General features: G+C 41.2%; 3 protein-coding genes and 1 long non-coding RNA gene across 4 annotated transcripts; 2 read left to right on the top strand and 2 right to left on the bottom strand.

Annotated features, from left to right (window-relative positions):
* Positions 1-131: 131 nt before the first annotated feature.
* tmem251 (transmembrane protein 251) lies at positions 132-2374 on the bottom strand. Its single transcript, XM_080883488.1, has 2 exons — positions 1729-2374; positions 132-575 (listed from the first exon to the last, which is right to left on the bottom strand). Exon 2 carries the CDS (start codon positions 565-567, stop codon positions 196-198), a length of 372 nt encoding a protein of 123 aa, XP_080739614.1. The 5' UTR covers positions 568-575; positions 1729-2374; the 3' UTR covers positions 132-195.
* On the top strand, positions 1691-3665 carry LOC308397539. The gene is made up of 3 exons (XR_013971802.1): positions 1691-1821; positions 2371-2529; positions 3412-3665. It is a non-coding gene; the product is annotated as an uncharacterized lncRNA (long non-coding RNA).
* A 53-nt stretch (positions 3666-3718) lies between these two features.
* LOC308397532 (ankyrin repeat and SOCS box protein 2-like) lies at positions 3719-12329 on the bottom strand. Its single transcript, XM_080883473.1, has 9 exons — positions 7838-12329; positions 7396-7506; positions 7136-7305; positions 6910-7065; positions 6145-6390; positions 5876-6047; positions 4765-5335; positions 4222-4375; positions 3719-4120 (listed from the first exon to the last, which is right to left on the bottom strand). The coding sequence occupies exons 1-9, from the start codon at positions 8179-8181 to the stop codon at positions 3993-3995; spliced, it is 2052 nt and encodes a 683-aa protein (XP_080739599.1). The 5' UTR covers positions 8182-12329; the 3' UTR covers positions 3719-3992.
* On the top strand, positions 7082-18324 carry LOC308397536 (uncharacterized protein). Its single transcript, XM_080883489.1, has 6 exons — positions 7082-7092; positions 7312-7351; positions 12325-12387; positions 12500-12562; positions 12679-12845; positions 15653-18324. The coding sequence occupies exon 6, from the start codon at positions 15661-15663 to the stop codon at positions 16213-16215; it is 555 nt and encodes a 184-aa protein (XP_080739615.1). The 5' UTR covers positions 7082-7092; positions 7312-7351; positions 12325-12387; positions 12500-12562; positions 12679-12845; positions 15653-15660; the 3' UTR covers positions 16216-18324.
* The last annotated feature ends 209 nt before the right edge of the window (positions 18325-18533 follow it).

Here is an 18533-nt window from a genome sequence, read left to right as displayed (position 1 = left end):
GTTGCCACTGGTGGGAGGGGCTTTTTTCACAGGGTGCTGTGAGTCTGTACTGAGAGCGGCAGAACTTCCTGTCAGGCCGCAATCAGGGCAAAACTTGTAGGAGTGTTTAAAAGGCACACAGGAAATGACATCACAAACTAGTCCTGCTGTCATCCCACCCCTCATCACGTGGGAGGCTCTCTGATTGGTCGTCCCCTACGTGTCAATGAGCGATCCTGCTGCCCTGTGATTGGCCAATTTGGCGGCATGGCGGCGGCTGTACAGAAGGGCGATACAGACAGGAAGCACACAGTATCCAACAGCGCGGGGGTCCGCCCTTGTGCACGAGAACAAGAAGAGAAAGAGCTGCAAGTATGGCAGCAGGAAGATCAATGCCCACATCCACACAGGAAGTAGTGATCCATGGACAGTGATAGCAGGAGGTGGAGCCGATGGGCTGGTACCTGCTCTCTGCACACGTTCCAAACTAAAGCTGTGGACCTCAAAGATGTAGTACGCCGCCATGACGCTGAGCAGCAAGTAGAAAGCCACACCCACCCATCCCATCCTCTGACGGAAGTTCATCATCCTCCATACTGCGGAAGAAACAGATTAAAAATCAAAACAAGATCAACATTCATCAGTGCTCTTATATCCAGTAACAGGTCAGAGGTCATTACATCATCCAAAAGAGCAAATCAACAATCAATGTTAGGATCAATGAAATAACTACTCCATCAGTGCTGAGATAAACAATCTCTGCCCCTGTCAATTTCAATTCCATCTGATTTAAATCTAAGAAACAGTTTGTCACTGGAGACTGCAGGTTTTAATGTTCAGTTAATAATAATAATAATAATGGATTGGATTTATATAGCGCTTTTCAAGGCACCCAAAGGCACACAATGCCACTATTCATTCACTCTCGCATTCACACACTGGTGGAGGCAAGCTACGGTTGTAGCCACAGCTGCCCTGGGGCAGACTGACAGAAGCCAGGCTGCCATATCGCGCCATCGGCCCCTCTGGCCAACACCAGTAGGCGGTAGGGTAAAGTGTCTTGCCCAAGGACACAACGACCAGGACAGAGAGCCCGGGAATCGAACCGGCAACCTTCCGGTTACAGATATGCTTCCCAACCCCCTGAGCCACGGTTCCCACCTTAGTCAATTCACTTTTCATCTAATCCAGGTGTGGAGAACTCCAGCCTCAAGAGCCAGTGTCATTTAGGTTTTAGATATTACCCTGGGTCAACACACCTGAAATAAATGATTAGTTCATTACCACAACTCTGGAGAACTTCAAGAAATAAAGAGGAGGTAGTTTAGCCATTTAAATCAGCTCTCTTGGATCAATGACACATAAAACCTGAAGGACACCGGCCCTCGAGGACTGGAGTTCCCCCACCCCCGATCCAATTCAAAGTATGCCAACATGTAGCTCCGTGCACTAATTTACTTTAACAGAGAGCTGTGGTTTCTGCACCAGACTATTCATTTTTCTCTAATCCAAACTGTGCTAGCATGTAGCTCTGCGTCTTTGTTCTGATTTATTTCAACTTAGCGCTGTGAGCTTTGTACCAGACTCCATTCATTTTTTATCTGATTTAACGCCTGCTAATAGCTGTGTGTCTTTGGCCCTCTTTCCTGCTGCCATAGATGCTCGCACGGCTTCCCTGTAGATGACACACTGAGCTGCTTCCTACCGGCCTCCATCTTCCTCTCTGCCTGTTAGCTCATGTTTTCTTACCTTCCTTCGCGCTGATATTTCAAATTAAAATCCAGCTGCAGGATCGTGTTTTGATCGCTGTTGTTCCCGTGAAGTCTCGTCTCTCTCTTCCGGGTAAGTCACCTGATGCCAAAGGATTACGTCATGTGTTACACAGTGCCGCCTGCTGTTTAAACAGCGTCATTACACATCAGCGCGTTAATACTACAAGTCAGTATGAAATCAAATATAACTGCATACAAACTGATTTTAATCATTTTCATGTTCGTTTGTCTTTGTTCACTTTTACTTGTTTCTGTGGCAGTTTGGATCCTTCATTGAATAATCTTATAGTTGAGAGTCTCAGATGATAAAATTCAGCTGATAATTTAATGAAATTTCATTAATTTAATGAAATCATCAAATATAAGCCATCAAGTTCTTCAGTGTCCTAATCATAAAGCTGTGATATTGATCAGTCTGTTCTCTCACACAGTTGGATTTTAAGACAGTTTTTCTTTGCCTTCAAACAGCCTAAACTTTATTAATATAGCAGCTCATTTCCAGTCTGACAGACCCAAACATTTAAAACACAAACACTTTCATATAGGGTGTTTCCTCTCACACTGATTTACCTATAGCAGCCATTACTTTCATTATGTGTGTAACCTCTTCCATCACCAGGCAGTGAAAATTGGCTGGTAATGGAAGAGTTGACTTTGAGGTGAAGCAGCATCTGATGAGGAGCTGGGACCGGGTTAGGACTGCTTCAATGTGGACCTTAAAGTTGCTCACCTGGAGTGGGACTGAAGTCGATTCAGGATGATGCTGGTTGTTTTCCTGGTAAAGTAATATTTTGTTTCTTCCAGGCTAGATTTAAGGCCCTTTCACAATAAAACAGAATCGATTTACATCAAAACATCAGTAAACAGTCAAATCAATTAACTAATCAACAGTCTTTGTTAGTGAGGTACAGAGACTTAAACACAGAGATGAGAGGTTGCTGTGCTGTCAGCTCAGTAACAATTTATCAAAAACAGCTGACAAAACATCTGTTCACCATCACCACTGCTTCTCAGACTAACAGCAAATCTTTGTAACAGTTCACAAATCTGTCTAGTAACAGACTGAAAATGCTCTCACTGTACACTAATGATGCAATTCTGTTCATCTGAACATTACACTAGAGCACTGCTAAATTATGAGCTTATCAAGATATTTCAGAATATTCACTCAAACAAGGTGAAAATGAATGAAGAAACCAGATTCCAGTTTAACGTGGAATAATTTAAATATTCAGGGACAAAAGTATGATTAAGAACCTACAACTCAATAATGGATGGATGTATCTTCCTTTTAAAATGCTTGGTGAAGTCAGATTTGTTTTATCAATTTATGAACAATTAATGATAAAAAAAACAGTTACTTTGGGAAATAAAGCTTCTAGAATCATTTAAAGAAAATTAAACAAATAATTTCAAACCTTGCAAAAAGCAGTTTAGATAAAGTGAAGTCAGGAAAGCTTTGGACATCTTGTCTGCTTCTTCGGGATATTAACCCTGAGCAAATCAGAATATGTTTGTTTTTGTATTTTTTTTTAATCATTTCCCCGTCAAGTTGATTTTTTTTTTGTCCTTCCACAATGTCATGAGTTGAAAATGAGGATCACAGTCTTTCTCCTTGTTTCTTTTGTCATTAAAAAAATAATTATTTCTATTCTTTCAGATTATTCAGAACAAGAAACCTTCAGATCCTCAAATGATTCCTGGGTAAATATGCAGGCCTTGCATTGCTTGATCAGAAAGACCCTCTCAGTCTCCATTTAGGTGGGAGTCATTAGTGAAGACCTTCAGGAGTCTCCCCAGATGATCAGTCTCAGTGCTCAGTGGTAACTTTATTGTCCCCAATGGGAAATTGATTTGCAGTATGTCAACACATCAAACAACACACACACACACACACACACACACACACACACACACACAAAACCCCCCCCCCCCCCCCCCCCCCCAAAAAAAAAAAAACCTTTGAGTCTGGACTTTGAATCACTCAAAATCGGTCAGAGACAGTTCAGAGTCATCTTGGCTGTTTAGGCCAAGTCTTTGTGCCCCCTGGGGTTTGACTTGTGGCATTTATTTATTCAAAATCCAAACTAAAAAAAAAAAAAGGTTCGTGCAGCATTAAGAGTGGATTACCACTGCTGTCTCCAGCACCATCAGGGTACCAACTTAAAAAAAATAAAAATAAAAATCAGAGCTAATCAATAACTCTCAGTCAAACCATCCAGATTATAAACATCAGTCAATCTACATCAACTCCTGATGCTGCAGGAAACGGATCAGACCCCCAGGGAGTGGCAACTTCTTCAACCAACGGCGACCAACCAGGTGAAGAATCTGCAGCCTGCAGAGCTGCAGCAGTGGGCGCGGTGGAGCTGAAACAAACAGACTGGTTAGCCTGGAAACACACTAGAATAACTATTAACACTGAAATCAGTAAAATTGCAGAAGAATCAATTATCACTCTTTGATTTACCCGCTTTCTCCTTTATGCAGGTCCATTCAGAGTAACTGTCCAGGTGTTCCATCAGTCTGGAGCAAAGAGTCACATGGCCGACGTAATCCAACAAGACATCAATAATTGGCCCCGCCCATCGACAGATACTGGGGACGGATATCATCTCACAGAACTGTCAGTCCGTGAGTGTATCAAACAATTAGTTACACCTTAACTTTATCGTGAGGTCACCTGAAGGCCGTACTGTGATTAGGCAGTAAGGTTTTGCCAGGTACTTTCAGGTATTACCCAAGCATACAGCCCAACTGCATGCACTCAGAGCTAGATTCAGATAACCTGGCTTATGTACAATGTTAATGATCACTGTTAGATAATAAAAAGTTATCCTGGATATGTCTTTAAATGTCCCCTTTTCACACACATTAACAAAGTTTTTAAATACCCCGTTTCAAACAAGGCCACCTGAGTAGCTATGGTAATGGTTTTGTTGTTTTGATTTTTACCTGGATTTGTTTCATTTTACCAGATAAACATAAAATTAAAAGGAAAAATAGAGGTCACCTGAATGGCTCTTCTTGGGACAGCTTGGTCGATATCATGGAGTTCATCCCTCTCTGTTCGACTGGTTTTGATTGGTGGGTGAGGACGACTGCCATACACACAATTGAAGCAGGAAAGGGCATTGCCTCCATGGTCTAGCAGGTACTTGAACATAGGCAGGTACTTCATTGAGAACATGTACACGGCAGGGAAAGTAGTGGGGTGGGTGGGGATGGTAGCATTGATCTCAGCGCCGTGTTCTACAAGCAGTGTGATGGTCTGGATGCAGCCCTGCCTTGCTGCTACCATCACAGGCTTGAACACATCCAAGTTTGGGTTAGCGCCAGCAGTCAGGAGCATTTGCACAGCATCGATGTTGTCGTTGATAACAGCAAAGTAGAGTGCCGTACTACGGCGGTCCTCGTACAACCTAGACCACTCCTCTGATAGTTGGGTGTTGACATCGAACCCTGCCCCGATTAGAGTCTCCAGGACATCATCACGGTTACGCTCTGCTGCCATGTGCAGAGGGCTAATGCCAGTCCGCCGGACTCTGGCCTTACTGGTGGCTGGGATCAACATGGAGACTATGCTGGGAACAGGAAACACCTAGCAATTAGCCTAAACTGATACACCTTAGTCACGCTTACAGACAGAAACACTTGGTCACTTACGATCAGAAACAGCTGGGGCATTTACAGTCAGAACAACAATGGCAACTCACAGCCAGAAACATTTTATCCACTTACAACCGGAAACACCTCGGCCCTGTACAAGCAGTAAAACCTAGTGCCCTTACAATCAGAAACACTTCGCCACTTATGGCCAGAAACATTTTGGCTACTTAGCACCAGAAAAACCTGGGTCACCTATGACCAGAAACACCATGGCCAGAAAGAATGCCACTTGTGCCCAGGAACATCTGGGCCACTTGTGGCCGAAACCCCATCGCTACTTTGGTCTAGAAACACTGGGAACACTTAAGGTTAATGCTGTTGCTCCCTAAAATTGCTCCAGATACCTAATACCTGGATGAGTCAAGGTAGCCACACTTAACACAATGCCACTATTAAATACCAAATTAACTCCAGTGAGTCTGCACAACTCGGTAAACATTTCATAGTGTACCTACGTGTCACTTCCTCTCTGGGCGGCAACATGAAGAGGTAGCAGTCCCCTCTTTCCTGGTTTGTTGGCATCAGCATTCTGGGAAATGAGAAGCTCAACGACTTGTTCATGTCCATTTTTAGTGGCTTCATACAGAGCTGTCGCGCCATCAGCTGCCTGGCTGTTGATGTCAGCACCTGCAAAATGGGAGATGGGGTGGGGTCAAAGGTGGAGTTAATTCAGTGGCAACAGAGGTGTTCAGTGTGCAACAAGTTCATTAACCACGTTATTTACCATGTTTGAGCAGAAAACGCAGCGTGGCGAGCTGCCCACTCTGAGCAGCGGTGAAGAGTGGTGTGATGCCATACATGTTGCTGATGCTGTGTTTGGCACCGGCCTTCAGGAGCATCTCACAGATGTCCAGGTTGTTTCGGCTAACAGCTTCCTGTAGTGCTGTCCACCCTTGAATGCAGCGAGTGTTCACCACTACTCCGTGGTTCAGCAACACTGCCACAATTGCTGGGTTGCTCCTCTCACAGGCTACAGATTGGAAAACACATAAAAGGGACATCTTGATACATTCTCAATTATCCAGGTAAGTAAATCTCCAAAAGTAAATCTCCAAAAGTTGATTCTGTTGTTCTGAACATAGTGTTTTCGGTCTTCCACTGAAAACGCTACGTCCAGATGAACAGAATCAACTTTTGGAGACATAAAAGGGACATTTCACCCAAACAAGAATCAGATGCAGTTGATTCAAGCTGAGACTCATGCTGGTATGACTGCTCGGTCTATGTTTATAAATTGGCAATCTCCAAAATATAGTCCACGTAGATTAAAATTTCATGCAGAGCTGGTCAAATTGGTTGTTTTTAGTGGCTTGGTGAAGCTGTTCCTACTGGATGTCAAAGAGAGTCTAATCTCCTAATTAAAACTTATGAAGATGGGATAAAAATCCTACATTTAAAAAAGGTTAGGACCCTTTCATCCATTTGCATCATCATTTCTGTTTTTCTTTGGGGGGGTTTCTCTTCTCCATGTGTGTCCTGTCTCTTTTACCTTTGTACAGTGGTGTCTCTTTGTCATAGTTTGGGATGTCAGGATCAGCTCCTCTTCCCAGGAGCACCTCAACGCATCCCAGATGCTCTCTACTGACGGCAACCAGCAGTGCTGTCTCGCCATGTTCTGTCCTCTTGTTGATCATCCCAGGCTGAGCTGCTCAAACCAAAGACGGTATTGCAGGTGTGCTCAGTTGTTCTCTGTAATTTTGAATAGGTGAACCTACCTGACAGCAGCATGCGCAGACAGGTTTCCTTGCCGAACCACGCTGCCTGGTGAACTGCCAGCCAGCCCGGTTTACTCGGCAACATCAAGTTTGTTCCTGGGCACATTGCAAGTGCTTTCACTCTGCTTGTATCACCTTCACGGATTGCTTTGAACAAAGGTTCCTCCTCCCTGCAGTGACAAGACCAATCAGCCAACTGGAACACCTTGTTCAGAGGTGAGTCAAATGGATGTACATGTTAGGAGCAGAACTAAACTCACTCTTCAGGTTCGGGACAGATGTGGACCAGACTGCCATCATGTCTGCGATATGCCACCATCCTCTTCCCAGAACCCGTGACAAACAGACTGATTGTCCCATCAAATGTCTTCCTGACGAGACAGCAGCCAATTAGGACACAGTTCCAAAAAGAGAAAGCAATCAGAGCACAGTCACAAAGACAACAGCCAATCAAACTACAGACAAGGAAACTACAGTCAATGAGAACACGAAGACAGGATTTGCAGCCAATCAGGACACAGACACAGAACCTGCAGCTAATGAGAACAAGGACACAGGGTCTGCATCCAATCAGAACACATTCAATAACAATCAATCAATCACTCTACATGCAAACTCATCAATGATCCGAAGCTCTAAATATATTCAACTATCCACATACTTGGTCAGAAGAGACTAAGAATAAAAATGGAGGCTACTCACGGATCAGGAGGCTTTTGAGGTGGTGGGTTTGGTGAGCTGTAGTGTGCTGTGGTCTGTGCTTGAAATGAATTTTGAGCTCTGTAGCTGGGCTGGTTTGTGTTTATGGCTGGGTTCAGTTTGTCAGGACAATGAGAAGGCTGGACACAGCTGGGGGTACTGGCACTGATGGTGTTGTTGGCACTGATGGTGTTGGATTCGGTGGTGTTGCCATGTGTGTCAGTTAGGCTGCGCTCAATTGCAAGCTGCAGCAGCTCTTCTTCACTCAGATTACTATAGAGAGAATAATCGTCAGAAGTCAGACTGGAAGCAGATGATGTGGAGCGAGAGATCCTGGGTCCTGCCATGATGTCACTGTAACAAATGGGAAGTGACACCAATCAGATATTTATTGTTTCTAACTTAATCGTTTTATCACGTAAAGAAGCTGCAAAGTCTTTCTGAACATACTTTGTACAAACTCAGTGTTTGATGATTTAAAAAAAAATAAAAATAACTACAACAAGGTTTACCTGCAAGCTTAAAAGCATGGAAACTCAAGCGCCCCCATGTTCACTACCAACAAATACTGGACAAACAGCTGCTAAAGACATGCTGGTAACACTTGGAGGCAGAAAGTGTAATATAGTTCAAAGTTCAAGTTCACCAGTTTAACCAGTTTGTGAAGCATTAATCTCTCAGATTATTTTACTGTTAAAGTTTTGTGTTTTTTACAGATCTTATCATCATCTGAGAACAGCTCTGATTGAAGTTGGTGGCACACTCACAGCGATCATTTTCATCAGGAGAAGAGTGGAATTACCCACAAAAAGCACCTTTTAATGTGTGCACTCAGAGCCTAAAGCAGACAGCCCAGCTTAATGGAGAAAATTAATAACAACCATCTTGATGGCCAGATAAACAAAAAGAAGGAAACTGAGATAAACAATGAGCCAGAAAAACTGAAGGTCAGATTTCAGTCTAACAGCTTCAGTCACTGAAGTTGTTTACCACTGTCAGAAATCCAGTGTTTCCCTTGAGTTTCAGCTTCGTCCTTTCCTCCGTCTGTTCTCCAGCTGTCTGTCTGTAATCTAGTCTGACCCCAGCGTGGGGGTGGGGGTGTTACTTAAGTTTTATTTTAGGAAGCTGCTATCAGAGCTTGTTGACCGGTCCACCTCTTCACTGCTCTAATGTTGCAGGTGGAGTCACATGAAGCTGTATCACACAAACAAATGCTGAAGAGCTGTTTCACAAACTGGATCACCCCCAAAATAATCCCAGACCTGCTCAGAGCTACAGATTAACTTCAGTTTTAACTCTTTTTCTTTTTCAGGATTTTGAAGTTGCTTCATTTACTAAGGTACATCACAATGTAGCAGACCTAACTTGCTCCAGGGCATCTTATTTTCCTAATTAGAGACTCAATGGCAGGAAAATTCCACTTACTGACCAATCAGACCTCAGGAAAAAAAAATCACTATTCCTAGATGATCCCTTAGAGTGCAGATTGCAGCAGGGACTAGAGGTTTTTAGGAGCGTCTAAAGATTCTTAGTGAAACTTTATTTCTGTTTTTTTCCTAATGGCCAAAAATGTCATTTAAAAAAAGATTTAATAACTCTATAAGCCTGACCCAAAAAGAACTAAGTATAAATCTCCACCAGGACTGCAAGTGAAAGAATAAAAACTGTTAGAAACCAATCAGAAACATTACTTACCAGAACAAACAGCTGCCATTATCCTCACGATGGAGTGTCATAGTAATAGGTCTGCACAAGGCAAGAAAAACATAACCTTCACCTGTCAAGGATTGTTAAAGAATAATTCTCTATATGCAAGTGTATATTTAACACAAGTATGTACGTTTTTCTGTGCCTCAGTGCTTTCTATGTAATATTTATGCTCTGTTGAACACATCAGATTGCAACCTCTGGGGTTAGTATCATGTCCATACTCTGACCTGCAGACTGGAGCAGCCAGGGATCAAGCCACCAACCCTCTAATTAATACATGGCCTTTTCTATCTCTTGTGCTACAGCCACTACTAGACCATATTTAATGCAAATGTTTACGTTTTAAAAAAATTTGTGTTTATATCAGTGAAATTTTAGAGCTGCCGTGACTGAAATCCAAAAACTTTCCAGAATGAATCCCAGATCTGTCTCAAGTTACACCAGAGTTTTAACTTCAGCTCAGTCATAACTTTGTTTATTCAAAAGTCTCCACACAAATCCATGGATTGTTATCACGGCACGCGTGTGCGATTGTGTTATTTTTAGACTGAGCTACTGAGAGTAGTAATACGATGGCACCTGTCCAAGATGGCGGCCAACCAAACCGGTTTGACAACCGGTTTGACGGGTTTCGTGCGTGTGCGCATGCGCGTTCAGTAATACGATGGCACCTGTCCAATATGGCGGCCAACCAAACCGGTTTGACAACCGGTTTGACCGGTTTCGTGCGTGTGCGCATGCGCGTTCAGTAATACGATGGCACCTGTCCAAGATGGCGGCCAACCAAACCGGTTTTACAACCGGTTTGACCTGTTTCGTGCGTGTGCGTGTGCGCATGCGCGTTCAGTAATACGATGGCACCTGTCCAATATGGCGGCCAACCAAACCGGTTTGACAACCGGTTTTACCGGTTTCGTGCGTGTGCGCATGCGCGTTCAGTAATACGATGGCACTAGTCCAAGATGGCGGCCAACCAAACCGATTTGACCAGTTTCGTGTGTGTGTGCGCATGCGTGTTCAGGTGTGGAAATACCACAGGGGATCAGAGGGGTTATATGAGTTTGTGTTTTTAACGGGGTTTTAATTTAATCAAACCATAGGGTTTTTAATTAAACTATTTTTATCACTTAGGTGTATCGCAACATTCAGTTATGCATGTGTTCTTAAAAGCAATTCTTTGTTTCTTGTTTCATTCTTGGCGGAGTGGAAGCTGTTTTGGTTCACAGTGCGCCTTAACAAAGAGGGTGTGCTCTAGTCAAAAGTGTTGGTAATAGTGTTTTAATCACACTAATTTTCTAAATCTGACAATGTCTCAGCTTGCAGGCATGCATTTTATTTTATAAATGGCGCAAATGGGAATTTCTTCTGAATGGGTGATGTCAGCATGTTCACAAGCGTTTCATTTAATCAAACCCCTAGTTTTAATTTAACTAGTTTTTACACATCTACTGGGGTTTCTTTCCAGGGTTGATGCGATCATTTTATTTAAAAATCGGGATTTCGGAATGTTGAACTAAGAGTGAGACAAAGCCAGCTAGTTTTTTAACACAGTAAATGTCACAAATAGCATTCAGTCCTTTAGAAAATAAATGCTATAAGCAGCCAGTATCGCTCTTTTCAAACTAATCGTCTTTTAAATACACTCATTTTGTGATTCCGGTGTCAACACCTTGCACCGATGCAAGCATTTTATTTATTTAAAAACGGATCAAACGGGCCATTTCTTCTGTAAGGGGTTTTCATGGTTTCAGAGTAGTTTTTAACACAACAGATAGTCGCAAATAACATTCAGCAAACGCTACAGTGATACTTCTAAAACGCTGCACACAATGTCGTCTTTTCCCCCAAAGCAACCAGTATCGCTCTTTTCAAACTAATCGTCTTTTAAATACACTCATTTTGTGATTCCGGTGTCAACACCTTGCACCGATGCAAGCATTTTATTTATTTAAAAACGGATCAAACGGGCCATTTCTTCTGTAAGGGGTTTCATGGTTTCAGAGTAGTTTTTAACACAACAGATAGTCACAAATAACATTCAGCCCTTTAGAAAATAAACGCTACAGTGATACTTCTAAAACCAGTCGCCCAGACCCGCTCCAACTTTTCAACAGCTGGCTAATTGTTTGAATTTGTTCAGGATTGTAAAAGCCCACCGCGGGTATCACTAGTTGAGAGTACCATGCGAACAAGGGCCCAGCCTATTGTTTAAAGTGGCCGGTATTGGCTCTTTTTGTAATTCCTCGACAAGGTAAATGGGGCAGGTGTACCAGTCGGGTGGCGACCCCGCCTATTGTCTGAAGTATCGGCTCCTTTGTAATTCCTTGAGAAGACAAAAGCCCTGAAGGGTCTCATTTAAATTGATTGGCGACATACCTTTTCTTTTTGGAAACACCCACCCTATATAAAAAAAACACGCTCAGAGCCCGAAACCCTGAGCCATTTACGCCTCAAGATTCGCTGCAGAGCACACCATTTTCTTTGCGATCATCAACACTAACATCGTTCTTTATAACATGGCCATCGTAAACGGTAAGTAAAACAAAACCTATTATTGGATTTTTAAAAAGTGTTATGTTAACATATTATAGGATATTCAAACTATTTTTTTTCGGGAGAACGGCCCAGGGCCCTTTTCTTTAGAAACGGGCGCTTTTACAGCTGGAACTAGTCCTCTAACAGGCACAAGGTGTGTACAGCATTACTGGATTTTAAAACGTATGTATGTTTTAAACTAGCGATTGTTTTAAATTATGTAATAACGTTTTTGTTTGTTCCAGGGTTAACAAACTGAGCAGGAAAACATTCAGACACCGCGACCACAGAGCCCAACCTTACATCAGGTGTGTATACAACGGGATGTATAGTTGTGTATTATTTTTTCAAAAGAAAAAAAAATTTAAAAGAGGTTTAAACAATTACAAATGTTCTAAACTGACCGTTTTACACCTACAGAGCCACGCCAGAGAACCGGGTGTGTGGAGAAGCAGGACCATCCCGAATAACGCACACTACAAGGTAAGCATAGGCATATATAAATTAGATAAAAAGAGATAGAGAGGGAGACACGCTTATTCAGTTTGAAATGGGTACATGTATAAAATGTTTTAACACATGTCTATCTATCTTCACAGACTGCAGAACAGCACCCCTCCTCATAATGATCAGGACACCGTACGATTCCAGACGTTTTTGGAATGTTTAAGCAGTATCGACCTCCCAGAACAACAAAAACCTGGAGCTTTGTGCAACAGTGGAGAGTCAGAACAGATCTTCATCAGCGAACCTGCAACACCCCCGAGTGAGTGGCTACCTCGCGATTTCTCTGATGTTTTTGAGTACAGTATATCAGATTTTGATCTAGTTCATATACCCACCACCCCAGAATGTGACAGAAATAGCATTGATTCACGCATAGATTTCGAAGAAGGCGGCATAACAGACTCTCAAATATCACCGGCGTATGATGCTTACATGAAGCTTCCAGACGCTCAGCCTGCTGAACAGAGTCCTATAGCTTCAATAGCTGATAAATTATGTTTGATTGAAGCTAGACTCAATCAATACCACCAAGAAGCACAGGTACAAAGGCAACAGTTTACCAAATTCATAAACAAAGTGTGTAGTACATTAGACAACATCTGCTATGTTCTATTTAAACCCAGATTCCTTTTATAGTTTGCAGTGAAATTTCTTAAACCATTGTTTAATGGGACAGAAGTACAAGTCACTCTTTACTAACACACTGTAGATAAGTTTATTGCTGAACGACACAGCTAGCAGTCCCACACACTCTTTAGATTTTTGAAGTTTTGTGTGTGATGGTTTTGCCTCTCACACCTTACCCCTTTCTCCCAGTATCACAACAGTATGACTCCCAAAGTACGACAAACAAGGACTCTAAACTCAGAACAGAAAGATACAGTTGAAAGATTAGTGATATCTTTTATGATGCGTAATAAACTACACCCTCTTCTTCTCTGTATTTATGTTGTTTGTGTGCGTGCGTGCGTGCGTGCGTGCGTGCGTGCGTGTGTGTGTGTGTGAATGCCTTAGAAGTCAAAGTATACATTAGCCATACTTACAAAAACATTTTTAATTTCATTTAGAACTGAGATTCTAAGTTGTAAGCAGAAATCGTATGCTCAACCAGGAGTATGTTTCCCCACTTTCACAATGCTGAGGCATCAAATCCATGATCCAACAGATGGTTTGTCACACGTGGGCGAGAAGGGCAAGCCAACCCTTACTTACACAACCTCACACACTATAGATTTTTAAAGCTCTTGTGTACAACGGTTTAGCTAAAGATATAACTTCTACTTTTGATAAAGATCACTCCCTCTGCATATTTCTTAAGAAATGAAGTGTCTTTACTGGGATATTTATTGTCAAACTATGCGATTTTCCAAATGTGTGTGGAGTAAAATGTTGTGACCAAGAATCATTCAGGATTAACAACACAAACTGTTTTGATAGCAGAAACAGTCTGTCTTATAGTTCCCATACTTTACCGCTAGTTTTACAAACACATTCTTCTTCATATCGGTTTAATTGGTTTTTTATGAAACTGATTTTTAATAGTACAACCAAGGTCTAACTTTTCCTAGCTCCCCAGTATAAATGCAAGAATTTTGCAGACTTTATTGAAACTGTCACAATTTAACACTCAATGCCATAAACAGAGTTGATCCATGTTTCTATGGACAGTGTTTCATACATCAACAGCTCTGAAAATCACTTTTAAAGTAATGTAGAACATGATCTCTCTCACTCTCAGCGTCTCTAAAAAACCCAGCAAACTGACAATCACCTCTAAACAAGGGGTCAGTTTATAGGCTTTTTGTTTGTTTGTTTGTTTTGTTTTTTATCAGCCGCAACACCATGTAATGCATGGATGTTAGACTCTTTCACCAGACCATGTTGCTAGCCCAACCACTAGGCTCAGGGTCTCTGAACTCTAACCCTGGCTCTGGCTGCCAAATGTGCCTCTGACCCTCTTGTGCCTGTTCACCACCAGACTAAGTTTGTACTCTCACCTACTAATATTATTTTATTACAGGGCAATATTCAGCTAGGTTACTACTTTGACTTTCTTACTTTGAGCACATTTCCGAGCCCATACATTATCAAACTTTTACTTGAGTATTTCTGACACCAGCTATACTTTTACTTAAGTAAAAAAAAAAAAATGCCTGCACTATCGGTGTAAAGCTGTCTTTAATTCTTTAACAGTTCATGCAACAATTATAAATTAAACCTGCACCACAGCTAACTCTTTTTAATAACCAATAACAGGTGTATTTCTTAGATCTACAGAAACAGCCAAAACACTCTGCTTGTATAATGCCATATTCTCTCCCAGCGTACCCTTGTCTCACAACAGGGTGATTCCCAAAGTACGACTCAATAAACAGAGACTCTAAAACCAGAACAGAAAGATAAAATTGGAAGATCAAAGATTAAGGTTTGTGTTTTTATAGCACAAAGTAAACTGTCCCCTTGTCTTCTAGGCCTTTGCGTGCGTACCTTAGAAGTCAGATTATACGTTAGTCATACTTCCAAAAACATTTTGAATTCCATTTATAACTGAGATGTCAAGCTGATATCAGACATCTTGTGCTCACCAGGAGCATGTATCCCCAACTTCAAAACCTTAAGGTGTCAAATTCACAAACCCAACATGGGCTCATTCAACACAGGGGCCAGAAGTGCATGTCACCCTTTACTGACAAACTGTAAATAAGTTCAATACAGGGCAACGCGGCTAACAGCCTTGGAAACGCTTTACATGAAATAAAACTTTTTAGAAAACCCTTTACAAGAATAAATGTGATGATCTGTTTTACCTGAATCAAATGTATTAGTTTGTTTACTTGAAATAAAATTTATTTTGGAAACCCTGTACATGAAGTAAAAAGTATCATGTTGCAAGTTCTGGCTTTAATATTTCCAGCTGATAAGGAGACGTTTTGCATTTCAAACGCTACATATCCTACCCGCCCTTTAAGATCATCCCACTTCAGGATCACGCCCCACCTTCTGTTATTTTAAAACAAGACCGCCGTCTCATTCCTCCAAAACCTTTTTTTTTTTATCTCAAAACAGCGAGAAGGATGGACTCTGCACCCCTGCGTCACACTGAGGAGGAGGACAGTTCCTCGGACGAGGGCTCATTAGTACCTGACACGCCCGGTTACTATAGCCCCTTGGAGAAGCAGCAGCAGCAAGCCGTCGAGCTTGACGGTCGGGCATCTTCTTTATTTATCGATACCGTGAAAACAGCTGTGTATCACCTAGTCAACCTAGTAATCAACAAGTACCTCACTGACAAATGCAACGGCTGCAAGTTTGATCACCCCAGCCAGAGACAGCATGAGTGTCTGCAAGTGTTGGTGGATGACTTTTACGCTGAAAATTATTACAGCATCAGAAAAAGACTCCTCACCCCTCGCTTCATTCCTTCCATTCAACATCTGCTGATTGCCCGCAACATCAAAATGGACGACGTCAAAGTCCGCATGGTGGCGGAAACTCTCTTGCACGAACTGAAATCGGTAAGGAAAGTCTTTGACGCCATTGCCGAGGCATACCACAATCTGGTGGGGTTGGACGTGGTGAAAATCGGGCAGCTACGGTTGGTCACAGAGTGTTACAAAGGAGGCTGCTAATGTTTTCTCTGAAAGACTGATTCTTTCCAAAAAAACAAAAAACGTATTGTACCGTATCTTTCAAACAGCTACCCTGCTTATTTTTTCAAACATGCATCCAGATTTTTTCTTTCTTAAAACATGTAACCTGCATTTACCACATTTTTAAAAGCATGTATAATTTTTCAAACATGTATCCTACATTTAGCGCATTTTTAAAACATGTATCCTGATATGGCCACCCTTCCAAGGCCCTGACAAATTACCCGAATCACTATGGGATAAGGATGGCAGCCACTATATGACCAGCTTCTTAAGATAAGAAACATAAACTTTGTTAACGGTATACCCGAATCTCTTGCTGATGACACCCTTCTGCCTACAGAAAAGAACAATTTGTTAATTATAGACGATGTAATGAACGACGCAGCTAACAATTTAGAAGTACAAAATGTGTTTACAAAGTATGTGCATCATAGGAATTTGAGTTGTATATATCTAGTTCAGAATTTGTTTATTCAAGGAAAATCCAGTAGAACCATTTCCTTGAACACTAATTACCTAATATTGTTTAAAAATCCGAGAGATAAATATCAGGTTATGCTTTTAGGTAGGCAAATGTTTCCGGGTAATACTAAATATTTTATAGAAGCGTTTAATGATGCCACATCCACAACATACGGGTATCTTTTAATAGTCTATAAAGCTAAGACCCCGGACTATTTAAGACTCAGAACAAATTTACTATCAGACCGTCCGGTTGTTTACATTCCAAAACAAAAATCAGCAAAGAGGTGAAAGGATGTCATCACGCATGCGGAGGAATCTGTCTCTGTTGGAGATGATATACAGGGCTCCTCCTACTCTACGCAGAGTTATTATTAGTAATTCAAATTTAGATTTTATCAATGCATTGTGTGAGATAGCCTTTAATGTATTGCATGGTAACATTCCACTGACCAATCAGCAGTACAAACAGCTAAAAAAGAAAAAAACAATAATCAGACTGATTGCAGACAAAAAAATAAAAACTTTGAAAAAGAGAAAGACAATCAACCAATCTGGAGGGTTTTTACTGCCGTTATTAGGGGCTGCAATCCCTTTCATAACCAGTCTGATAGCAAACAGGTGAAAATGGAACATGTGCAAAAGATGTTTTTGGTACCCCAACATCAGTTGGACTTAATAAAGCAACAGCAGCAGCAGCAAACAGGCAGCATCAGACAACAGTCTCAGCACGAGTTGGATAAGGAGATGTTACAAGTGTTACAAGATTCTGACATAGATGTGTATGAGAAGGCTAAAAAATACAGCGATATTCTCCAAAGATACCTTACCCTTGTGAGACAAGGTGCCCGTGAAAAGAATGTACTGTCTTTATCATTACCTGAACAATTTAACAGGGATGTGCAACCCCAGTCACCGGACACATCGCCTGTTCATGGTGATGCCGGGGTGAGGGATCTTGTTGCGGAGAATGTTTTAACACACATACCTAAAAGGAGTAGGAGGAATGCAGAACTTATTCTATCAGCGGTGAACCGTTCGCCACACTTGATCTCTTACAATGACAAAGGCGAAATTGTTGTTGATAAACACACCATCCCTGGTTCACACATTTATGATCTAATTAAAGCCGTCACAACCACACACACACCTTCTGAGGGTTTGAGACCTATCGGCTGGACAGAGTTTTTAAAAGCTTTCTCAGATTTAAACATACCGTTATCAGCCATATCTAACACAGGCATACGTAAGACCGTCGCCTTGTATAAAACCGATCACACACTGTCTGAAGACCGTGGTTTTTTAAAACACACACCAAAAAAGAACACCCCCGGTGGACCGCTGCGACATAGTACACTAAAAAAAATAAAGAATAAAAAAAACAAATTAAAGGGGGGGTCCTGTAGAGTGGTTGGATTTTTGAATTCAGGTTTTTTTTTCTTATTGCAGAAATTGTTTTTCTGCTAAAAATATTTGCTGTTTGGTGTTTTTCTACTGTTATGTTTTTTTTTTTTCACTTATTGCTGCTAAATTGTTTTGTTTTATTTTCTTTTATTACTGTTAAATATTTTATGTCTTTTATTACTGGTTAATGTTTGATTTCTTTTATGTTTAAACAAAGTATGTTATGAATCTATATATATATATATATATATATATATATATATATATATATATATATATATATATATATATATATATATATATATATATATATATATATATATACGAGATTTGATAATAAATACCATTGACTCGATTAAATCATGCTCTCATGTTGTTTTTATTATTATTCTCATTAGTACATATCAGTATCCACATTGCACACACAC

This window comes from Rhamphochromis sp. 'chilingali', assembly GCF_963969265.1.
Source record: "Rhamphochromis sp. 'chilingali' genome assembly, chromosome: 5".
Classification (NCBI taxonomy): domain Eukaryota; kingdom Metazoa; phylum Chordata; class Actinopteri; order Cichliformes; family Cichlidae; genus Rhamphochromis; species Rhamphochromis sp. 'chilingali'.
The sequence above is the reverse complement of the archived record's forward strand: the minus strand, read 5'-3'. Positions and strand labels throughout refer to the sequence as shown.